Raw genomic sequence first — 23,071 nt, forward strand, 5'->3', positions numbered from 1 at the left:
GGCTTGTCAAGCATTAAATTTAAAATGTTTTTTTTTATTTACAGTGGAATTATACAGCAGGGGCTGCCCCGAAGACTTTTGGAGAAAAGGATTTTATAAAGAAAATTTAAATGTTAAGGCAATGGTGAAATTATTTTTATAGCATTAATCGTCGTTGGATTATATTTTAAAATCAGCTGACTATCCCAAGACATTGTCAGCATATTCTTAATTTACTAATCATCTAAATTATAATTAGAAGTTTATAAATGATAAGCAAGAATAAGAATATAGTTCCTAGATAATATAAATCATTGGTTATCATGAAGTATGTGATAAACAGGCAATACTATAATTGAAATTAATTGATTAATAGATTAATTATATTTGGATTTACATGTACATATTTCATAGCGAATCTATTTCATGGACAGACTAAAAGTATGCCAGCAAAATGATTTATCTGAATACATATGTATATGTGTGTGCTAAAGTATGTGGTAAGTATATGTATGTATCTACAATTGTACGTATCTATATGTATGTATGTTGAAGTTGCAGGCAAATTGTATTTCAAACTAAAACTCGCCTCGCAGTGTTGGCGAAAATGTGGTGAAGTACAGACGCGTCCCTTCCGCTCGTTGGCGCGTTGTCGTTTGCGTTTTGTTTGTTGTAAGTGACACAACGTTGTTGTTGTTGTTGTTGTTGCTATAACTATTGCTTTTGTTGTTGTTGTTGTTGATGTTGTTGCTGCTGCTGGTCTGGCTGCTGTTGCCAGGTAGTATATAGGTTTTCGTTTGGCTCAACTGTTGGCGTGCGCATTTTATTGTACTGTATTTAGGTTAAATTCGCGTTCGCGTTCGCGTGTGTGTTACAAAATGTTGGAAAGTGTGTGAAAAGTAAAACAAATTAAAAAAGAAACACACACCCACAGAGGCACACAGACACACACATGCTCACACCTGAAATAAAACCAAAACAAAAACATTGCTAACGAATTGCTTTGTATTGTTTTGGTGACGTTGGAACCAGTTAAATGAAATCTGTGCGAAAAAGAAAGCGCTTTTGTTGAAAAGAAAAGGAAAAATACCAACTCCAAAACAAATCAGCCCGTTCGTAAATGAATAAGTGCCTAAGTTTTGTTTATAAATAGATTTACTTAAATATATACTTGTATAAATTTTGTGTATTCATATAACGCGAATGATAAAGAAACGCTTACTCATGCACAAATGCACACATACATATAGTGAGTGAGACACACACATCCACACACACTCACATACATACACATCGGAGGAGTTTTCCCTCTGTCTCTGCTGGCAACCCTCCAGATGCAACCGTTGCAGAGTTTGCATAGCCGTCTCATCTGCTCATCTGGCGTTTCCTGTGATGCCGCCTGGCAACAGCCAGATCAAGCTGAGCTACACATATGGACGCTATACAAACGAAAACAAAAACATAAGCAAAAGCAAAAGCACAAACAAAATCAAAAGCAAAAGGCACGACGCTTGGTGTTTTGAGCTCAGCTGGTCGCCGCCAAGGGGCAGAAGCAGAAGCAGAAGCAGCAGCAGCGGCAGCAACAGCAGCACCTGAGTCCAAGTGTGCGAGTGCCGTTAAACGAGATCTGTCAGATACATTTGCACCAGTGTTAGCGAGCCACACACACACACTCACACACACACACCTTGACAATAGTATCTGTATTGAAATTACGAATAAATATCACAAAGAGAAATATATAAAGAAGCTCATACGCACACACAGACGCCCATTGTGTGTGTGTGTGTGTATGAGCATTGAAATGTGTGTGTGTGCGCGTACCTGAGTAGCGCGATTCGCAAGCTAGTTGTCAGCTACCTGTTGATGAGACATGAGACACTGAGCCCACTCGCTGCTGCTCGTGGTTTCGGCAATGCGAATCTCAGTGCAAATGTCGTGCTTAGCCAATGCACACCTCGCCCGCCGCACTGTCTGCCGTCTGTTTGCCGCCGTCCGGTGTCAGCATTGCACAAATGGCAAGTGCTAATTTACTTATCACAATTCTGATTTGATTAAATTTTATCTACTTACGGCGCACATGCACACACACACACACACACACTTCTCATCAAAAAGGTTCTCTCTCTCAGCAGCAAAGCAAAAGGTGCGATAAGCACAGCCAGAGACAGCGACAGAGGCAGAGCGAGCGAGCAACTTGGGGGAATGTTCAAGAAAACGCCAACTCGGTTTTATACCTGATCAGTTGAGCAGAGAAACGCGTCGTGAGCGCAACGTTGATATTCGTTTTGGCGTCGTTCAAAGCAAACACGCGCGATTTTTCACGAGGCGTACGATACGCGTTCCCATTCCCATTCCCGTTCCCGTGACTGCCCCGCCACACCCTTCGCTCATTTCCAATTGGATTTGATAGCCATACGTTACGATTGGCTCGGATTTATTTTTGTTTTGATATCGGCCTCTTCAACATATATTTATATGTGTATATACATTTATATATATCATAAATATTGCCAACACTTGACGTGACGTTGGCCAACAGCCACGCGAAGCGTATAAAAAAAAACAACAACAACAATAATAAGTAATAAAAAATAATAGTAGTAATAACAATTATAATTCTTATAGTAAAACTACAGTTGCTCGGTAGTCAAAGACATAGACCATATTAATCAAATCGAGATCAAGACAACAAAATAGTTGAACTGACGAAATCGAGCAAAATTAGTGAACAAGTGGACCACAAACTGCGCCGAGAGCTGTTCAGTGGGAATTCCCCAAACCAAAGAACTGCAAGATTTTGACATCTTAATAAAATAAATAAACAAACACACACACAAAGGCAAAATGCTGAAAACAAAAACAAGCGACGATAAGCTGGATACGCTGCTCTCGAGGTCTGCAGTGCCTATCATCGATCTGGCGCATTGCGGTAAGTGCGACTCACCCATGGCAATTATCCATGTACTTAAATTTCCAACGCGCTCTAATCATCTCCTCGAAATTTGTTGTTGCCAAGCACGCTCCAGCAGCTCCAACAATGAATGGCTTGTCCTCTGACTCACTGCTCATTGCGGGATAATTAGCAGCTGTTGTTACGGCTGAGATTCTTTCGTAATGATCTCTGTATCTTGTAATTGCAGTTGCTTAATTTGTTCAACGCATCTACCGATTGCAGTCAAGTTGAATTATTAACCTGAGCCACTGACACCTGACTGCAATCAAATCGAATGAAAATTCACAACAATTTATGCCGCATGTTAAGTCAATGTTGAAGCAACATAACATGACAAAATATTTAACATCAATATTTTGTTTTGTTGGAATGACTAATCTATATGTTATTCATAATTTTGTGAGTGTTTATCAGAAGGCGAGTGAGTGATAAAAGTGATAAAATAGTAAGTCCTAAAACCTTTATGGGGCACTAAAGCGGCTTTAGCATGTTAATGGCTCACAATTATTTTTATGTCATGGCTGGTGAATTTTGATAGTCGGTGATTAATGTGGACAACAAATAACATATTATCTCGGAATATTATCATAAATATGTAGCTCGTATATCATCCAACGGCTATACAATTACGATAATTTGTGTATAAATTTGATGCCAGCAAAAAGTTGTTTTTTTTTTTTTATCTCTCGAAAGAGATAAATGTACAATATATTGCTATTGCTAAAAAATATATCATGTATCAGTATTATATGTAGACATGGCGGGAGGACTGAATCGATGCCAGATGGCTGAATTTATATATTTTATAGGGTTTATCACGTCTCCTTCTACATCTTAATATACCCACTATACTCTGATTTCCCATTTTCAATGGGTTCAGTGTATAAAAATCAAATTAATCAAAGAGTAATTGACAAATATCAAGCTGACATCTCAAATGTTGTTTGACAGATAGTGATACAAAATTGATTTGATGCCTAATTGATGGAAGAAAACCGCCGCATATTTCGAATTCCAATAAGAAAAATGATATATATAAATATGCTTTATAGCTGGGTGTCACTTTTTACAGGTGGATCGCCCGCCAATTGGTATTGTTAACACAAAAGTTATCAGCTCGATTTGAGCATGTATTTAGCACATTGTGTGCCACTACGCCCAACGCACTCTTTGCTAGACAAATTGACAGCTTATGTGCTTGGGGGTGCTATACACGCAGCTCGCATCCGCGCCATGCCCAAGCGATGCCGAGTTGACCTTGGGCATAGCTCTTGACCTTCGCACGACGAAACATTTCAGCCATTGACCCCCAAAAAAAGCGAGTAAATAGTCAGTCGCAGCGCAGTTGTGTCAACGGAACTTAAATTGCTTTCGAGCTCGAGAGGTTTTTGAACTATGCACAAGACATATCAAGTACTCCCCATAGTTTAACCAATGCCAATGCAATCAAATTAAGCTTCGTTCGAACTGTGCGGAAACTCAAACAAGCTGCATCACAATATTTACATTCAAGTTTTATTACGATTTGATTTGGGAAACTTGATTTCTTTGGGTTTGTTTTTATTTATTTTTATTTATTAAGCACTTGTTGAGGGTACACAACTTTTGTCTCGCAGTGTGTCACACACATATGGAAAATATTTGTAAACAGCTAGCAAGTGTTTAGTTGAGCTGTGCTAATATACTGTATATAGTATTGATATCGTCATTATAATCAGCCAATTGCATCTGACAACTTCAAATATTTCTATACCTAACAATCTCAATTATTGTTTTCAAAATTATTTTTGTTTACAATTCAATCTCATTCAGCTTGCATAAAGTATTTATAAATAAGTTTATTATTATTCATACCCAATCATAATTCGAAAAATCAATAAATGAATAGTTTCTTATGGAAAGTTTTGCTATTTTTAAACTTATTTATCGGTTCTCGTAAGATTACAGCCTTATGATTCACCCAACACATTTAGAATGCTCAATACGTATTTTGATTAAAGTTTCCGTTCAACCTGATTCTCTTATCAGATTGCTAGCAAGCGTATTTGGCTTTCGACTTGGCAGTCGCTCAATTGATTATTTTCTGTTGACATATTTACATAGTATATAACTGAATGCGATTTCGCTGCATTTATTTACGGCCAGTGGGTAGGGACTGGGAGGGCAATCGTGCGGTCGTGCGGTCGAGCGGTCGGTGCAGCGGTTTGACAGCATTGTTTGAATTGTTGTTTAGACTGCTATATATTTACACAGTGCTCAAGACAAGCCGAGTAACAAACTGACAAACAAGCCCGCTGCTCGTTTCAAACGACGTCAGCGGAAAAGTGACGCATTTGGCAAGTGAATCCCCAGCTGCGTCACCAAGCCCGCGTCCACACTGTCCATTGTCAACTTAATTGAAACATGCGGCATCGTCACAACTGAGCTGAGTATCAGGCAAACACATCACAAGTAACACCAGCAACAGCAACAGCAACGACAACAACAGCAACAACAACAACAGCAACGATAATAAGAACAACAAACTGTTCCTTTTATTAACGCCGCGCTTCAAATCCAAATAAATCTAGCTTTAACCTGTATTTTCGACCAACTAGTCAACTTTATCTCCGTAGCCATTGGCCAGCTGTTAAATGTAATTTATTTCACTCTGGCCAATTGTTAAGCAGTTGTTGGCCGCACTTTCGCATAAACTAAGAAGGTTAATGAGCTGCACGACTTGAGCAAGTGATTTAGTTAATATTAAAAGACTTTCAGAATCGATCTAAATTTTTGAAAGTGACCCGCTTCGAAGCCCCTTTTAGATATTCCCATTCATAGAAAGGTCTAGTTCGGATGTACTTGCTGAGTAATGCAAAAAAATATTCTTTAATGGGGTATTTATCATATGACAGCAGCAGAATGTTATCAACAACGATAGATAAAATATCGCAAAGAATTCTGAAGAATTATGACAAAATGGGTTTTCCTGCAAAACAAAATAAAAGCTCGACAACATGCGAAAAATTCCTAAACAACTTTCGCTTGAATGTCGTATTTAGACATCCGACCTCTCTAAGAGATAAAAAATTGCTTGCAATGCAATAACCATATGTTGCCAAACAGATGGCAAAATGTTATATCAACGCTCGACATGACTTTGAAAGGCTTGGCATGGCTGTCTGTGTCTTATCTAACAATCAAATACATCAAAAATTCGATTTTATAATTTTGAAATGTTCGAAAATAGAATCTGTTTTTCGTTTTTATTGAAATATATTTTATGTATTTTTTTCTTCTTCAAATTTTCTACGCAGAATATTTTTTATGTTTGCTATTTCAGTGCTTTTAAGCAAACACTTTAAATATTTATGAGAAGTATCGATATTGGCAGTGCAGAAGATATTAAAAAATAATGCTCGAAATCCATTTGTTTTTTGCATTAATTAATTAAATAAATAATTGATCTAGTGATTGCATTGCATTATTTAGTGCATTTTGATTTAGTTCATTTTTCAGTGAATCAAAGCATAATAATTCATATAATTTTTTTGTACCCACTCGCGGCTATTTGGCCATCAATATTTAGACTAAACCAAACTTTTGTGTCCATTTAAATATTTTATAAGTATAGTCAATGTTGTGTGTATGTGGTTTTCCCCCTCGGCTGAATCGATTCTATTTAGCTGTGTGCAGACATGTGAGAGTGGTATACATATAAAATTGCGCTATATACAAGCATATATTTTTAATTAAATGCGTGCATTGAAAATAGACACGAAGCTAATCAATTTTTAGCTTTTAAACTGACCAAACGCCAGATACCCATTAAAGTGCTTGACATGAAAGACTTCAATGCGGATAAGCTAAGTAGATAAATATCTCATGTCTGACTCTTTAAGTACACAAATATAGATGATTTTATAATTATATAGATATATGTATGTACCCATTACTAAAGCGACCTGCAATGGGTATCTGTTAAAAGCATCAGGCGCGATGCCAATAGAAATTCCGAGTATAGAAAACAAAGCGAAACGCACCGACATTTGTTTACAGATCGAAGCGAATCGAAAGACCATAAATATCGAAAATGTTCATGGCATATAGCAATTTGTAAACACAAATAATTTGGCAATCGATCGAGCTCTAATGCCAGTCAAGTATTTAGAAATGGAAATTCAAAGCCAGCTAAATCAAGAAACAAAAAAAAACTTGCCTCATGTGGCAATGCGATGATCTTCAAGCGACTGTCGACTGCTGACTCAATTAATTAGCCTCAATATAGATAAATTAGCAGCCAGTAAGCTACTAGCATGTGAGCTGTACGAAATTGTAAAATTGCAAACAGCCAACAGCCGCAAATTGAAAAGCGGCTACAATACAGTTGGCGCCTAATTGAAGTGCATGCAAACAGCAAATGTCGGCCCCAGTGACTGTGTCGCTGCCTGCTCTCTATATATACTTATATATGTACATATGTATGTGTGTATCTACACGCCTGTACATCTAATCAAATGAAATCGAAAGGCATCGTTACGCTTCAATTGATTCCATTCAGCACGCTGCCTGCTTGACCTCTCGCATAGCTATCTCATCATGAATGTGAGTCGAACTGAATAAAAGTTCCATAGAATGTACTACAGTGTACTACGCTACGTATTTGTCGCCTGGTGACAGAAATCTGTTTTCTGCCAAAGTGAGGCACGACACGCACTGATAACTCTGCCGTACAACGTAATTACTATTAACCGTGAATTCTCCTGCTGGTTATCAGCTGAAAAACAGTGTGTCATGGTGTTGATTAGGGTGCTATGGGGCTTTACGTGTGGGGCTTAGGCCAGCTGGGTGGTCGAGCTGGTCGAGGTGGCTGGGTTGGTTGGGCTGTTCGGGTTGCCGAGTGGGCGGGCGGCGACGGCGCTGTGCGTTCAACTGAAATTGACAATTATTTATTTATAGATTGCTCATACGCCGTGTGCGCCAACGTGAACGTGTGGAAATGTATTCTCAATTGTTAATATTCATTCATGGCTGGCGCTGAATGAGCAATTAGCATATTACTGCATTACTCTCTCCCACTCTCTCTCTCTCTCTCCCTCTCACTATATATATGTACATAGAAATTTTAAAATTCAAAATATCTCCTCATATCTGATTGCTGTTGTTTCCTTTGTTATATGAGATAAGATTCGGCATTAACTTTGGACTCTAAGCTGCTTCACACTGTTTGCTCGAGTGCCTGGAAAGCTCTTGAGTTTATTCTCTTTATAAAATATCCTCTCTACTTGATTTCCGCTTGAGGAATTGCTCGTTTTTTATACCTTTTTGTCGGAGAAAACTGTTTTGTCACGTATTATGAGGGAGACTTCTAGAGCTAGCTGAAAATATATATTTATATGCAAGCTATACTCTATACTCTTTCTTTATAATATAAATGTAGAGAGAGCTTATGTCATGTTATCCATTATTCATAAATTAAGGTAGTTCTTAGAAAATTCTATATGGATTCATCGGAACTATTCTATTCATTTTGAACTGTTCTCCTATATTAACTTTCATATAATATAACATATAAAAGAGTATTAAAAAAATATTAAAGGGTATCTGGGCTTCGACGCGTCGCAAACATCTGCTCTTTCTTGTTATGAAAGGCAGTCTTTTTTCTCTATGATTTTCCGCCAGGAAAAACCAAGTCGCTGTCGCTGCAGCGGCATTGAAATTGATTGCATTTACCTTTATTGCATTTGCTCGCATTGCATTTGCTCGCATTGAGTCTGAACTATTCGTTCGATTGCTTGAATCGCATTTATATTATATTGATTCCATTATGCCAGCCGGCAGCCTTTCGTACGTTCTGTTTATCGCGCAGTAAGACTTAATTATAAATGCGAATTAGCGAATATTGTGCTGGCACGTGGATTGCTCGTTACTGGGCGTGTGGCACTTCGTAAAGGTATTTATTGCGGCTCGTCATATAGTCCAAATACGTTTGTTTTTTTTTTTTGTTCTTTAATGGTTGATCATAAAACCGACGGCGATGTGCGAGAATTTTATTTATGGTTATTGTCAGCAGATGGCCGAGACCAATCATCTAAAAATAAAGCCAACGAGTTAGTTCAGGGAAATGCAATTTCGCCCCCAATTCGTACACGCATTGAATACATGACTCTAATGGGATTTCCACAATTACAGGTACTGAGGAGGTGCCCGTCAAATCGGTGGTGAATCGCGTGGGCCATCAGCTGCAGAAGGCCTTGTCCGAGAAGGGCATGGCGCTGCTGGTCAACCATGGCATCTCGGACGAAAAGGTGGCTACAATTCTCAGTTGCTCCAGTCATGGTTAATCTGACTCTGTTTTTCTTTAGCTGAAAACCGCTTGGGACCACCTGGACGACTTTGTCGACCTGGAAGCGGATGTCAAGCAGCTCTACATACGCAGCGATGGCGACAATCACGGCTATGTGAGTCCGGGCAATGAGCGCTTCGATGGCAAAACACCGGAGCTGCGACATGCATTCAACATTTGCACGCTGAATGTCCAGAATCTGCCGGAGGAGCCGTTGCCCGGATTTACGGATCATATCAGTGCACTGGCCAACGATTTCAAGGCCCTGGCCAGCTTTATACTGCAGGCGCTGGCCGTCTCGCTGGACATTCCGCCCACCTTCTTCCTCGAAAAGCATTCGCGCATGATGTCCGGCGATCACGACAACATGACCACTCTGCGCATGCTCTACTACCCGCCGATTGTGGACGACGAGCCTGGCCATGGCCAGAACGAGGTCATCAAGGGCCGTTGCCAGTACAGCTACCAGCGTTGCTTATCAGATCAGCCAGACTTCCGGCCCGAGCGCAATCCCCTGGAGGACGAGCCGGACAATATGCAAACCAATGGCAAAGATGCCGAGATGTCTGAGCACAAGCTGCCCAACGGCGAGGTGATCCGGTGTGGCGCCCATGTCGACTACGGCACCTTCACGCTGCTGGCGCAGGACTCTGAGGGCGGCCTGGAGGTGAAGCTGCCGGGCAGCGAAAAGTGGACTCGTGTGGGTCACTTGCCGGGTGCCATATTAGTCAACTGTGGCGAGATCTTGTCCATATGGACAAGGGAACGATATCCCGCGCTGGTAAGCCAATAGCTCTGCACGAAAATGCCAGCTCAACTAAATGCTCCCTTTCGATTCCGATTGCAGCAACACCGCGTCGTCATACCCGAGCAGGAGCACATACGCTCCCGTGGACGACACTCGATAGCATTCTTCTGCCATCCAGATAATATTACAATGATATCTCCCAACGATCTGCCTCAAACCGATGCCGAGCAGAGCACGACGTGTCTCAAGCAGCGCAAGAAGTCCTTCAAGGCGGCGAAAGAGCGGTAAGCTTTGATCCCACTCGCAATCCCGTTGCTTGGGAAATTCAACTAAACTTTGATTTCTTTTATGGGTCCACATTAATTGGACTGTTATCACACTGTGCCTGGCCGTAAATCTATACCAATATATATATATAAAGTGTGTACAACGCGTATCAGCTAATACAGAAAAAGTTTAAGGAAACTTACACCAATGGCAATCACTCGTAATGACGTTGCGTCACGTAGTCGCCAGTCGCCAGTCGCCAGTCGCCACGATCATCATCTCTACTCCTGCCACTCTGTCATCCTCTCATCAGCCTGTGGGGAGAGCTAACATCGTACTTATAACAAAAGAGTTTTTGACGTCGACAACACGCTTGATGTTTTGAACTTTTTATTTTATTATCATATAATATACGATTGTAATTGCTTCATTTCTTTAGTTTGTATCATATGTATTTGATATACATACATAAATAATATTTATATACAAATACAATACATACACACAATGTTTTGCATTATCCGAGTATCAACATCAATTATACACTGAGAGAAACGCACGTTTATCTTACAGCTAGGCGCTAGACACTTACTTTCCATACCTTCTCCTATGCTTAACTAAAACTCGACCATATCGCAATTCACAAATTGACCGATGCTACTACACATATGAGACCAACTCCTGCTGCTCCTGTAAACATTTACAGACTCTATATGTATTTGACTTTGAGCTGATGTGGTAAGTTTCTCTGTTTGTTTGTGTTTCTTTTTACATGATTACGATATATGTTTACTGTTTCAATTATTTCAACATTTTTCATTTGCTCTGTTTTTTTTTATAAATTCTTCATATACATATACATACATATTCTGTTGTTTATCATCGATTCTGCACAATAAACACATTTAACAATTACATTTTATTTTGGTTTCTCTTTGTCTTTGGTAATTACATTACTTTTATTTTTATTTATTTTTTTTTAATCTATGCTGCACGTAAGCTATTGGACATTTACGAGTGTATTTGGCTTAATTTTCTTTCTTCGTATTCTCTTCTTTCTTTTTTTTTTTTTTTGTGTATGATTCCATTGCGCTTGACACTAACAGTATTTCAGGGTAATGGGACAGGGAAATTCCGTTTATAATTTGTCATGCATCAACCAAGCCACAGAGCTTCAAATGAACTCCCGCTGCCCTCGTAGCTGTGATAAACCAGCACGTGATCTTTGAGAAATTCTAGTTTAGCTTAAAATAATATTGATACTGATAATTATAATGAAAATGATAAGAACATATATATACAAATGTTAATCAATTTTAGGTAAAAAATGGAAAAAATATTAATATAGTTAACATAGAGCTTAACATAATTGTTTTTGAAAGCCAAGAAAAAGTTGCTTATCAATTGACTGACGGTGCGCATACTTTTTAGCCCCACTGTGATCGATTCACAGTGTCTGTGAGATGTATGTGTGTGTGTGTTTGTCATAACTCAGTTATTTGCCCTCATATTTGCACAAAATATTTTATTAATAACTGAAAGTCACATGCGCAACTGTCAGCTAACATGCCAACAAACAATAACAATAATATTGTTGTGACAGTTGTTGTTGTTGTTGTTGTTGTTGTTATCATTGTTGTTATTGCTGCTATAAACCAGCTGATTCGATCAATAGAATAAGAATAAGCACACGCATGTTTTACTCGCCTTTCTCCACGCAATCGACTTCGTCTTAGATTATGCAATTGCATTCATGCTCAGCGTATTACAGTGAATTCTCAGTTATGTGTCACTCAGAACGAGTTGTTGTTTGCTGTTGAATAACAGTTGGGTGTTTTGAGAGACGGAAACAAACATCTCTACTCATGCATGTGAATAATTAATGCACAGCGTTAGGTATACCCTCTACTCGAGCAAATTAATGATAGTCGGGTAATAAACGCTGACTACTCAAACTGGGCATTCATAAGGGCGTTTTAGTCACTCCTTCTCTCTCTCTCTCTCTCTCTGTGACAAAGCTTGTGAAATCAGCTTTTTAAATTTAAAGTGTTTGCCAATGCACTTGAGCGTCGAGAGTCCTCCTACTGTGTCCAAAGCAAATATAGGGGCAAATGTGTTAAATTTAAGGTCAGCAGCAGCAGCAGCAGCAGCAGCAGCAGCTGGTCTTCAAGAAATACGAAAAGAGTTTTTGGAGAAGTGGGATAATCAATAACTTTTTATATTATATAAAATATTTGCATATGCTGTGGGACTCAGATTGCTATTTCTTCTTCAAGTAAAGTGAATATAAATAATAATAGAGTACTGTTGTTGCAGGAAAAAGTAAAAGATAACAAAGCTGCTGAGCGCTTGAAGACCATCTTTGGACAGGCAGACAAAGGCAATAAATATACGTCACAAGTAGTGAGCGCTGCAGATAAATAAATAAAGTTGAAGAGCTGAAAAACTTAAGAGAGCTCATTAGAAGAGTAATTGTTTGCAGGCAAACAAAGGGACTAAATGGAAGTCATAAGTGGGGAGCGCAGCAGGATGCTATAATACATAGGTTTACTTCTGTGTTAGGGTAAATGAGTTGCTTAAGTGAGTAAATTTTAACTGCTGCCTTATTTTCATTTGCCATAAATCATAAAAGCATTTCGTCAAAGTTTTCTATATACATAAAAAATGATATTTAAGGCCATATTTTGGCACTGAGTGGATAAACATCTGCTGCGGTTGATTTATGCATAGTTACGCAATACAATAGTTAGGCAATACTTAGTCGATAGTTGGTTAATAATAGCTGCTGACGAGCTAATTAAATAAAATTTGCTATGATGTGGTTGCATTTTGGTAATTTGCAAATTGCAAATTATTATTTACGAGTACAAATCAATTTAAAATAATACGTGTAATAGATAAATCGTTAAAGCAATATGTTTTTCTAGCACTTCTAATTGAATTGACACCATTCAATTAGTCAGAGTTTGAATTTATTGTAAACATTTATTTAGCTGACGTTCGATTTAGTTTTGCAGCGAAATAACAGGTGGACTGGGTGGCTCTTTGTTTAATCAAAGTGTCAAAGTTAAATAAAATAAATATTGACTAAAATATTCAAACAGGCACGCGGACAGGCGGACAGAGAAGAGGGCGGGCGGGATGGATGGGAGACTCATTTGTCTATTGCGTTGAGCCGTTAATCTGGCGCTTTAGATAATGGCAATGATTTACCAAAGATACATATATACGATATATACGTGGGTATATACATTTGAATGTACATGCATTAGATCTATATAACACACCAACAACAATTTGGTATTTCTGGCAAACAAAGCGAATTTTTGATAAGCCTAACTGTGTAAATAATTGCTTTGCTTGGTCTAAGCGAACCGAAGGAGAAAAGAGAAAAGAAATGAAGTTTACAACCTTCTTAAATTTTGGTTGGTAATCTAAAATATATATAGATAAGATTGTCTGGGCATTGCAAATATTTTTCGATATAGAAGTGAACAAAAAATAAATATAAATAGATTATTAAAAATAAATTTAAATAATAAATCTAATAAAAATCAAAAAATTTTTAAATAATTTAAATATTTTCTATATAAAAAGATTATTAAAGATAAAGTTAAATAATAATAACTCTAAAAAAATATAAAAATAATTTTGAAATAATTGAAATAATTTAAATCATTTTTAAATATTAAATATAAATATTTCAGCAAATAAAAAAACAAAATTTATTGATTTAAATTTTCATATATTATAAACTATTTTATAAATTGTATATGTCTATAAAAATATTTTATTATTTAAAATGATAATTAAAAAATATATAATTAATAACGAAAGAATATTAAATAATACAAATAATTTATAAATATTTTTGTTGACATACGTAATATATTAAAAAAAAAAGTATTAGCACAGCTAAAGAAATTAGTTAATTTTATATACATCATTTTAGTTAAAGATATGAATTTTACGAGTAAATACGTAAGTTGATAGAAAATATTGCAGTAGAAAAAATTGCAATTAAGTGAATATTTGCAAATTACGTAAGAAACGAGTTGTTAAACAGAATGTAAATAGCCTTCAGTAGAGTGTCGACAGTTGTCTGCCGTCTGGTACTTATATACTTAACTGCTAAAGGTTTACTAATTTAGTATTTGAGCGCTACTATTCTACAACAATAAACTAATGCGCTCAAAAATGCGACATGCTCAAATATATATGTATGTGTATATATATTGTTTAACAGCTTTGTTTTGATGAGACTTTAAGTCACACTTTATATATATATATATTTGTTTTTGTTTTTGTTTTTGTCAGAAACTACAAGTACAGTGGCTAATAGACCCAGTGGATATGTTACTCATACAAATATGGTATTGTATACATATTTGTATATATACTTATGTATATCTGTATAGTTAGTACATGCTCTATCTCAATTTCAATATGTTTAAGCTTCACTTGGGAGAAATTAGTTAGCATCATGTACTATTAGAAGACGTTCTTCGCTTATATAATTCATTTTACACGTATGTATGTATGTATGTATCAATATTTATGGGACATCAAATAGCAATACGTATATCAAACATTCAATACACTATGTATGTATGTATATATGTATATATTTTTATTAAATAGGTAGGTAAACTATATATAAACACTGCACTAAATGCCAATCAAATGTTGCTCTTGAAATCGTTGCTGGCAATTCTAGGAATTTGCAATTCTTTTCTTTCAATGGTGTTGCCCAGCAATTTCGCTTTAAATTCAATTTGTAAATATTTCAATTTGTTGTCTTTATTGTACGTGTTCATATTTTATATTTCATATTCCTTTTAGTTTCTATATATCTATATATATTTGCACATCAATATTTCTTTTGTTTTGTTTTTTTCTTCTGAAGGCTCAATTTTTACTGTGGGATTGTCGTGTTCGTTTCGAACCCATTTTTACTGTAGCTTGGCGTGGTCATAGTTTTTGGGCATAGATAGCTTTATATATTAGTAATACATATACGGAATACCTATTTGCCTTTGGGCATGGATTGTGTTGAGCATCTGCACACGCACACACACAGCTGAAGAAGAGCTGAAAGAGCGAAAGGGGTTCGAATGCTTTAATTAGTGTAGAGCGGATGCAGCTGCAGCGGCTCCCCGCCGGTCGTTGTGGGCGTGCCAGCCGCATACTGTCGAGCACGCATCACGTTCATCTGTATCTCCGACGAGGCCGTTGAGTTCATACAGTTGGGCAGCTCAGCGGATCCGTTCCGGGCACCATTGGCTCTCCTCTGGCCGCCGCCTATACCGTGGCCGACTCCAGCTGCCCGGAAACTGGTGCGACAATTGATGAGCGCATTGGGGCAACAGCTCTGCAGGAAAAAAAGTAGAAAAAAGAGGAAGAAAAAACAACGGGCACATTTAAAAACAAGAGCCAAATGAGTGTAAATAGGCGTAGAGAGAATGCTGGCTACGTAGTCAAAGGTTAGGCATATTCAAACGACGACGGGGACAGAGACAGCGAGCGAGATAAATAGATAAAGACAGAGAGACAAAGTGGCACATACTTGGAGGCTGGGGTGGCTGGGGCTGTGGGGGCGTGTTCTGTTGTGGCTGTGGTCGGCTGGGCACATGTCTTTAGCAAGTTTATTTGCGGCAAACAAACGACAAAAAATAAAAAAAAAAAAAAATGCAAAAATACGAAAATAAAAAAAGGGAAAATTCCAAGTGATATACAAAATAAAATGGCGCATTCATTTAAAAAGTGGGACTCCCCGTGTGGATGTGAGTGCGAGTGTGTGCGCTGTTAAAGAGTAGTCTGTGAAATGCCGAAAAAAATGGAATGAAACAAAAAACCCACATTTTACCCAAAACAAACTCGGAGCATCAAAATATGTGCATTTGTAAGTGTTTGTTGTTGTTGTTTGTTTGGCGACCGTTTCGTAACAGGTGCTCTGTGTGGGTAGTGAGTGTGTATGTGTGTGTGTGTGTGTGTGTGAAAGAGTATGATACATACACATTCACATTTGGATATGTACATATTATGTATAATATACTTATATCAGCCAAAAGCTTTTCAATTTGAATATTACATTTTTGTTTGCATGTTTTTGTTCATTTTTTTATAGTTTTTTTTTATTTTGTATTTTGGCATTCTTAGCATTTGTTGAGCGTTAGGCAACGTTTTAGAAGGGCAAACGCCAGCTGTGCATGGAAAAGATGAATAGATGAGATTAGAGATAGAGAGATAGAAAACCAATTTACAATATATGTATGTACATTAGATACGTCCGAGAGACCAATAGAGAGATATGTATGTATGTATATATGGAATTGCTTGAAGAGAGATAGAAGACAGTTGAGAGAGCAGAGGGGCATACATAGATAGATAGCTCAGGCAAGCAGGTCGTGCATAGAAATCTTCATCAGGCATTATGTAATTTCGCAGCAATGAAAAAATGTGACATGGACATGGCAAGCAATAGCTGTTGCAATCGCAATTACAGTTGCAGTTGCAGTTGCAGTTGACAGTTTAAAGTTTAAAGTTGACCGTCGACTCAGTCAGCTAATATGTATGCTACGTTTTAGTTTTAGTTGCTCAAGCTACTGCTAAGGGGCACTAGTTGCCAATGCAGCTCCAAGTAAACTCATATAGCTACCAAAATATGCGCAGTCTGGCTTAAGTCTCTCTGAATGCTGGCGCTGTTATAGTTGCAGTTGCTGTTGCAGTTGCAGCTGTGTTTATTGTTGTTGCTGTTGCTGTTGCCGTTGCACTTGTGCTTCCCATTGCTGCCGTAGCTGATTTTCACTAAGTTTGGGCGAGGGGCGAAAGACGAAAGGCGAGCGGCGTTTGGGTATTGCGTTCGAAGGTTGATTTAAAAGCAATATGTATTGATAAGAGGTCTTACTTGACTATTGCCAACTAACAGAGAGCTCCCGCCCAATCAATATACAAACAGGACCCATTGCCCCCACCCCAGTGAGCTTACCTTGAGCGTCTTTTTGAAAGCGGCCCTGAAATCGCGATTGAAATATGCATAAATAATTGGATTCAGCGCCGAGTTGAAATAGCCAATCCAGAACAATATGCCGACCACGATACGCGGTGTTTTGCAGCTGTCGCAGAGACTAAATGTGATGTACCTGAAAAGGGAATACAAAATATATAAGAGATAATTCTACTTATGGGAAAACTTAAGAGTTTCTGCTCGCTGACCTTAAATGAAAATAATAAAGTTGTAAAGTAAAAGTTTATATAAAAAGAAAACTTGGCAGACGTAAATTAAAACAGCAACAACATGTGCCCTCTGGCCTTTGATATCTCATCTATTAGACGAATTCCTAGTAAAATTTCGTTGCCATCTGCAGCGATTCTCAATATAATTATTATTTATATAATTATTCGTGAAAGTTATTCTTTCATTTTGTATTATTCCATGTTAAGCAGGAATAATTTATATTCTGTTCGCAGAGCGCAGCAGCCAATGGTTTACACAGAAAGACACTCAGAGGGCATTTAATATGCATAGTGGACTCTTAGTTCCTTTCTTTTATCTTACAAGTTATTAAGTAACCTTGCCATGCCAATGGCCAGTTAGCTTATAATTGCGAACTCATGAAGCCGAAGCGAGCAACTTTTCTTGGCAACTTTTGCTCTGCAACTTTTCTTGACTTGGCTAAGAAGTGCGAGAAAAAAAACGTTGCATAAGTTTAGGCGAAACAGAAAAAGCAACACAGTTTTGGAGTCGCGTAACCTGAGGCAATGAGCACTTGAATTAAAAAAGTGTGTTGCAGGTGTAATTGCTGATTAGAAAGAGCTGTGGAGGACTTTGCATAAGGCTGGATATTTAATCTGTTTGTTTCGTTATATATATGTTTGTATGTATTAGTATTTGTCAAATCTTCGCAAGCTGCTGACATCCGGTACGCACCATAGGAAGAAGGGCAGCCAGCAGAGCAGAAAGGCGCTCATTATGATGCCCAGTGTGCGGGCCGCCTTCCGCTCGCGTCTCATTGTCGTTATGGTTGACTGCTCCACCTGTATGCTGGGCCGTGGCTTGGGTATTTGGCTAATCTGCAGGTGCTTCTCCAGCAGCAGGGCGGCTACTTTGGATCTGCGTGGAGCATGTAATTAGCGTTAATTGCGGCAAACACATTAATTGGTTTACCTGTACACCAGGCGCTCCTGCCGGTCGGCCTCCTGGTAAATGCGATAGTACATGGACAGCATGACAATTCCCGGTATCCAAAAGCTCATCGACGAGCTCACAATGGCGTAGGCCTTGTTCACTTTGAACTCGCATATCTGCAATTCAATTAGATTACGGTACGCCCATTGTTATTGAGTGCGGCAATTGAAATTCAAACGGTGTAATTTCATCAAATAAATCACATTAAATACATGGTTGAGCTCATAAAATAAAACAACGCCATCAAATTGATGGGGCTGCCATAGCCAGCAGCCATCAGCCGTCAGCAATTCGCACTAGAATCTATGTGATAATATGCAAAGTGCAGTCAATTAACTGTAAATGCAACTGCAACTGCGAGTGCAACGGCGACTGCAGCTGGAATGGCACAGACAATGGTAAAATTTGTGGCAACGTTGCGTATGCGTAATGCGATTATTGCACTGAAGCGAGAGCAATAAAAAGCAAAGCAATTACGGCATGCATTAAAGCTATCATATGACAGGCAGCCATGCCCCCCTGCCCCCCAGGCACTTAACGTTGTCTCAAGGCCATCTAATCAGATTTATGGTGAGAGTTGATGCGGTGCTGTCGCTGCCAGTTATGAAAAACAGCAACAACAACAGCAACAACAACCACCCACAACAACAGCAGCAACATCAACAAGCACAATGACAACCACATTAAGTTAAACTAATTAAAGCTCAACTTGAATGCCTAATGTATGCAAAGGGCTTTCAATGAGTCGACGCTTTGTGTGAAGTCGAAAATTATGCACAGGCGGCACAATCCCAAGCAGAGGCAGTGGCACTGGCTCTTGCTCAAGCACAAGCACAAGACCAAGACACCAGGACCAGGTACCGCAAACGCAAATATAATTACATTTATTTATACATCAGCATTTGTATTGCGCAATAACAACGCACAGCAGGAACAACAGCAGCAACAACAACAGCAGCAACATCAGCAGCTGGCAACAGTTGTTAGGCAGACGGCGCAGCAGCAGAAGGAGCAGCAGCAGCAGCAGGAACAGCGCCAGGTATTGAGCCACTTTCGTTTCACGTTCATGGCGCTGCTTGAGAACTTAACAAATATGTTAGCTGGTCCAGGACGTGCTCATGTCGCAAAATGGCCAATAAAGCAGACCCGGTAATAAATATGCCAACTGTCGGCTGAGCACCTAAAAAGGCGTAAAAACACCGCAGATGCCTTTGCTCCCCATACCCCCCATAAATCAATTTTCCTTGCAGTGACTTCCAGTCTCCTAGTTTCCTAGTCTAAGCCAACAGAGCTGGACGCCGTGTCGTGCCGTGTCTGGCGTGTAAATGTTATTTGAGTTGAATGTGAAACATTTGTGAGGCAAATAGAGTTACGCTCGAGTGAACCAGGTCCAGGTTCAGCTCATTTATAACTAAATACCTTGGCGGACAAGGATTAGAAGTGCCTTCGAAGGAAATAGATATGCTAAAAAAGTAGCTAGATTCCTGAACTGTCATTGATAAAGTGGTAGAAGAATATGGTAAGATTATAGTGGACTTAGACTAACAGGCTTTGATTACTAAATTACTAGAACTCCTACATGGGACACTTGATTATTCTAGTATATGGCTAATATTTTTTTTTGTATTGCAATAATATAAAGCATATAAGCTAAAGACAGATCCATACTGGGGCTAATGGCAAGTCTTTTATAATAGGTTGCTTTCAGTTTAATAAATAAAATAACCCGTATATGCAATACTCTCATATACATATATGTGTATGTCTACTACAGCAAGTGCTCTGCAGTTCAGCACGTAGATCTACATCTAACATTGCAATTTAAGAGCAAGAAATTGACTCAAGAGATTCTCTTTTTAAGATATTTATATATGTGAAGATATTGGGCTCACTCGTACCATATTCTCTCTCTATTTCTAATATTCGTATTTACTCTCAAAGCGCTTCAGTTAGATGTGAGTCTGAGACTTGAGTCGGTGCTCGTACTTGCTTGTGCATAGAATAAATTCTGAAATATTTTTACTAAACATTCATTTATTGTTCAGGGTTTCACTCAGAAAAGAGCTAAAAAACAACGACGGAGAAAAATATAAAACAAATTGTGCAAGAGATGAATAGAAAAACGCTACAAAAGAGTGTGAGAGTGAATTAATTGGCATGGGTTGAGAGGGTGGTTCGATGAAAAGGAGATAAAAATATAAACAATAGGCGTTTGTGTGGTTCAGGTAATGGAAGTATGCGATATGGCACAAGTGCAAGCTAGACTCTTTTAAGTGTGTACATATATGAAAGGAATGTGAAGATTATATTCATATATCAATATTTAGCTTAATCAAGGTATAAGTATTAATATGTGTGTATATGAATAAGTATATCCAACTAGCTGCATATATGAATAGGTATATGTATATCTAACTGGCTAACTGACTAACTAATTAGTATTAAACTGCTGCGCTTTGTCTCGTTCTAAGGAGATTTGGGCACGTGCTCAGCTCTAGTCTGGCGTCTAAACCAAAGTCAATGTGCCAGCTTCACTTGCAGCTGTTGGCACGAATTTATGGCACACCTTGTGGCCAATGTGTGGTAGAGGCAAGCAAACTGCATGTCTGGCATGCCAGCCCCTAGCAAACACGCACACACACATACACACATGCACGCACACCTAGATAGTGGAAACTGTTGAAATGTTGAATTGTGATGCAGTTGAAAATTAAGAAAATATATTGTCAGCTTACATGGGGATTGGACTTGAGATATTTCCAGTTCTCGTTCGTGGTATACCAGCCCGAGCAGATGGGTAGGAACGAGAGCAGCGCCGGTGACAGCCAGACCATTAGGAGCATGATGAAGACCCGACGATGCGTCATTATGAGTGGATAGTCCAGGGGCTGGACTATGGCATAGTACCTGAAATGAGTTGAGAATAATTTGGCGAATGTCTGCCAAATGATTTTTGACTGATTGCCGCCTCACCTGTCCACCGAAATGCAACAGAGATGCATGATGCTGGCCGTGGAGAAGTAGACATCAAAACTGTTCCAGATATCGCACATTACCGACCCGAACATCCATCTGCCAGATATCTCGACGGAAGCATTGAAAGTCATTGCACAAAGCGCAACGAGCATGTCGGCCACCGCCAGTGAAACCACAAAATAGTTGGTAATGATGCTGTAAATGAGAGATGAGCATGACTAACTTCAGCAGCGGATGCCAGCGGGAAATGTTGACAAATTTTTGAAAACTTTTGCAAATCATCGGCAAATCAGCCTGGCGCAGTGCACATTTATGTCGGTATTATTCACATGCCAGCTTATCGGCTTAATAGCTTGTCTGTGTGTGTCTATGAGACAGAAACTTTTACTCACACACACACACACACATATCTAGGCAGCATGCGAGTGCAGTCAGAGTTTAATGAATTAATTGATAATATGCTTTATTTGCGCCGTAATGGCACAAACTCTTCCCACCGACTCCAGGCTCAACTCAATTACGCACACATGGCGTATGCGCAACTCTAAAACTCCTTGCAGCTTTAATGGGCAGAACTTGAAGCGAGAGGCAATTACATTTTCATATCTCGCAATTTACACTAGGCCAATGAACCAGCCTCGCGCTCCAACCGGCACAAACTTAATTACAACCCACAGGAACCAGCCGCAGCCGTGATGCCAGAATTCGGAAGGCGGACGTCAGGGATGGCTGGGGCAGGACGACGGCAGTGCCATGGCAAGTAACGGACAGTTGTTGGCAAGCCTTAACTACCACAGAAATGTGCCAGGCCCGGCATAAGGCAAAAAGCATCAGCGTCAACAACAGAACTGAAAATATAAGTAGCAAAGAGAGGCGTCGCTTTAAATCCGATTAAAACCCACGAGCAGACGAGGGCAGCCCAGAAGAGTTGTAGGCGGAGCCATGTCGATTCCGATAGATGACAAGTTTAATTAGATTTATGGGCTTGTCAGAGCTTCACAACTTCAGCACTTTAACGTGGCTCTTTAAAATGCCAAAGTACACACTGTTAATGGCCATTAGCCCAACACAAATATTGATGGGGAATCTTGTTATGACTGCCAATGTCAACTAGCTTAGAGCCTGCTCATATTTTCCTTTCATATTGAGTTTATTGTTGATAATTTGAGAGCCATGAATGGCTTCATGCCAGAGGCAAGACTGCGACAAAGCAAACTGTATTGATTAGTGAAAGTAATTTATTTTAAGCTGCCAAACAATTATTTATAGAAATATTTAAGATTTTCTTTTAATGAATTGCTGAGATTATAGACATTAGGGACAACGAACTTATTTGCCAAAAATAATTGAGTTTGGTATTTGATTAGTAATAAATATTCAATTCAAATATTCACAAAAGATTGTGCATCATAGCAAACATTATTAGTAAATTTACTTTTTGCATTTTCGCACGCATATTCGGCATAAATTCTGCAGCACAGCCAGACCACGATTGTAATTAGAATATATGAGGGTGCGTTCTATCTTGGCGCTGCATATAACTTATATAGGTCTATTTCGACACACTGAACTTTTAGTTGGCTTCACCTTAATGGGCCGTGCGAAAGTTGCTTCAATTAGTGAACCGGATAT

The 23,071-nt window shown here is 38.7% G+C and overlaps 2 protein-coding genes across 8 annotated transcripts in view; one reads left to right on the forward strand and one right to left on the reverse strand.

The window, feature by feature from the left end:
- Positions 1-504: 504 nt before the first annotated feature.
- LOC108659772 (uncharacterized) lies at positions 505-10,783 on the forward strand. Of its 7 annotated transcripts, none has more exons than XM_030386600.2 (6): positions 564-651; positions 2,608-2,911; positions 9,107-9,222; positions 9,280-10,041; positions 10,108-10,292; positions 10,430-10,783. In XM_030386600.2, the coding sequence occupies exons 2-6, from the start codon at positions 2,827-2,829 to the stop codon at positions 10,497-10,499; spliced, it is 1,218 nt and encodes a 405-aa protein (XP_030242460.1). In that variant the 5' UTR covers positions 564-651; positions 2,608-2,826; the 3' UTR covers positions 10,500-10,783. The 7 variants fall into 7 exon arrangements, with proteins under 7 accessions (XP_030242458.2, XP_030242460.1, XP_089115583.1 ...); XM_089259447.1 differs by having other exon boundaries at positions 568-757; XM_089259451.1 differs by having other exon boundaries at positions 573-651; positions 2,584-2,911.
- Positions 10,784-15,155: 4,372 nt separating this feature from the next.
- Octbeta1R (Octopamine beta1 receptor) overlaps positions 15,156-23,071 on the reverse strand; it is a 30,691-nt gene continuing 22,775 nt past the window's right edge. Inside the window, exons 3-8 of the mRNA XM_030386597.2 lie at positions 21,437-21,634; positions 21,199-21,370; positions 18,443-18,579; positions 18,206-18,388; positions 17,264-17,417; positions 15,156-15,646 (exon numbers count right to left, since the gene is read on the reverse strand). Coding sequence (XP_030242457.1) covers positions 15,395-15,646; positions 17,264-17,417; positions 18,206-18,388; positions 18,443-18,579; positions 21,199-21,370; positions 21,437-21,634 — 1,096 coding nt within the window. The 3' untranslated portion in view covers positions 15,156-15,394. The remainder of the gene's footprint in view (positions 15,647-17,263; positions 17,418-18,205; positions 18,389-18,442; positions 18,580-21,198; positions 21,371-21,436; positions 21,635-23,071) is intronic.

Source organism: Drosophila navojoa, chromosome 2 (genome assembly GCF_054131105.1).
Source record: "Drosophila navojoa isolate 15081-1374.11 chromosome 2, UAZ_NAV_1.0, whole genome shotgun sequence".
Classification (NCBI taxonomy): domain Eukaryota; kingdom Metazoa; phylum Arthropoda; class Insecta; order Diptera; family Drosophilidae; genus Drosophila; species Drosophila navojoa.

What these genes read in the sequence shown, in the direction of transcription:
- LOC108659772 (XM_030386598.2), top strand. Translation starts at nt 522, where the DNA reads ATGTATGTTGAAGTTGCAGGCAAATTGTATTTCAAACTAAAACTCGCC. An exon ending in ATGGCATCTCGGACGAAAAG is followed by an intron (nt 9,223 to 9,279) that starts GTGGCTACAATT and finishes GTTTTTCTTTAG; the next exon opens with CTGAAAACCGCTTGGGACCA. An exon ending in TTCAAGGCGGCGAAAGAGCG is followed by an intron (nt 10,293 to 10,429) that starts GTAAGCTTTGAT and finishes ATATATATAAAG; the next exon opens with TGTGTACAACGCGTATCAGC.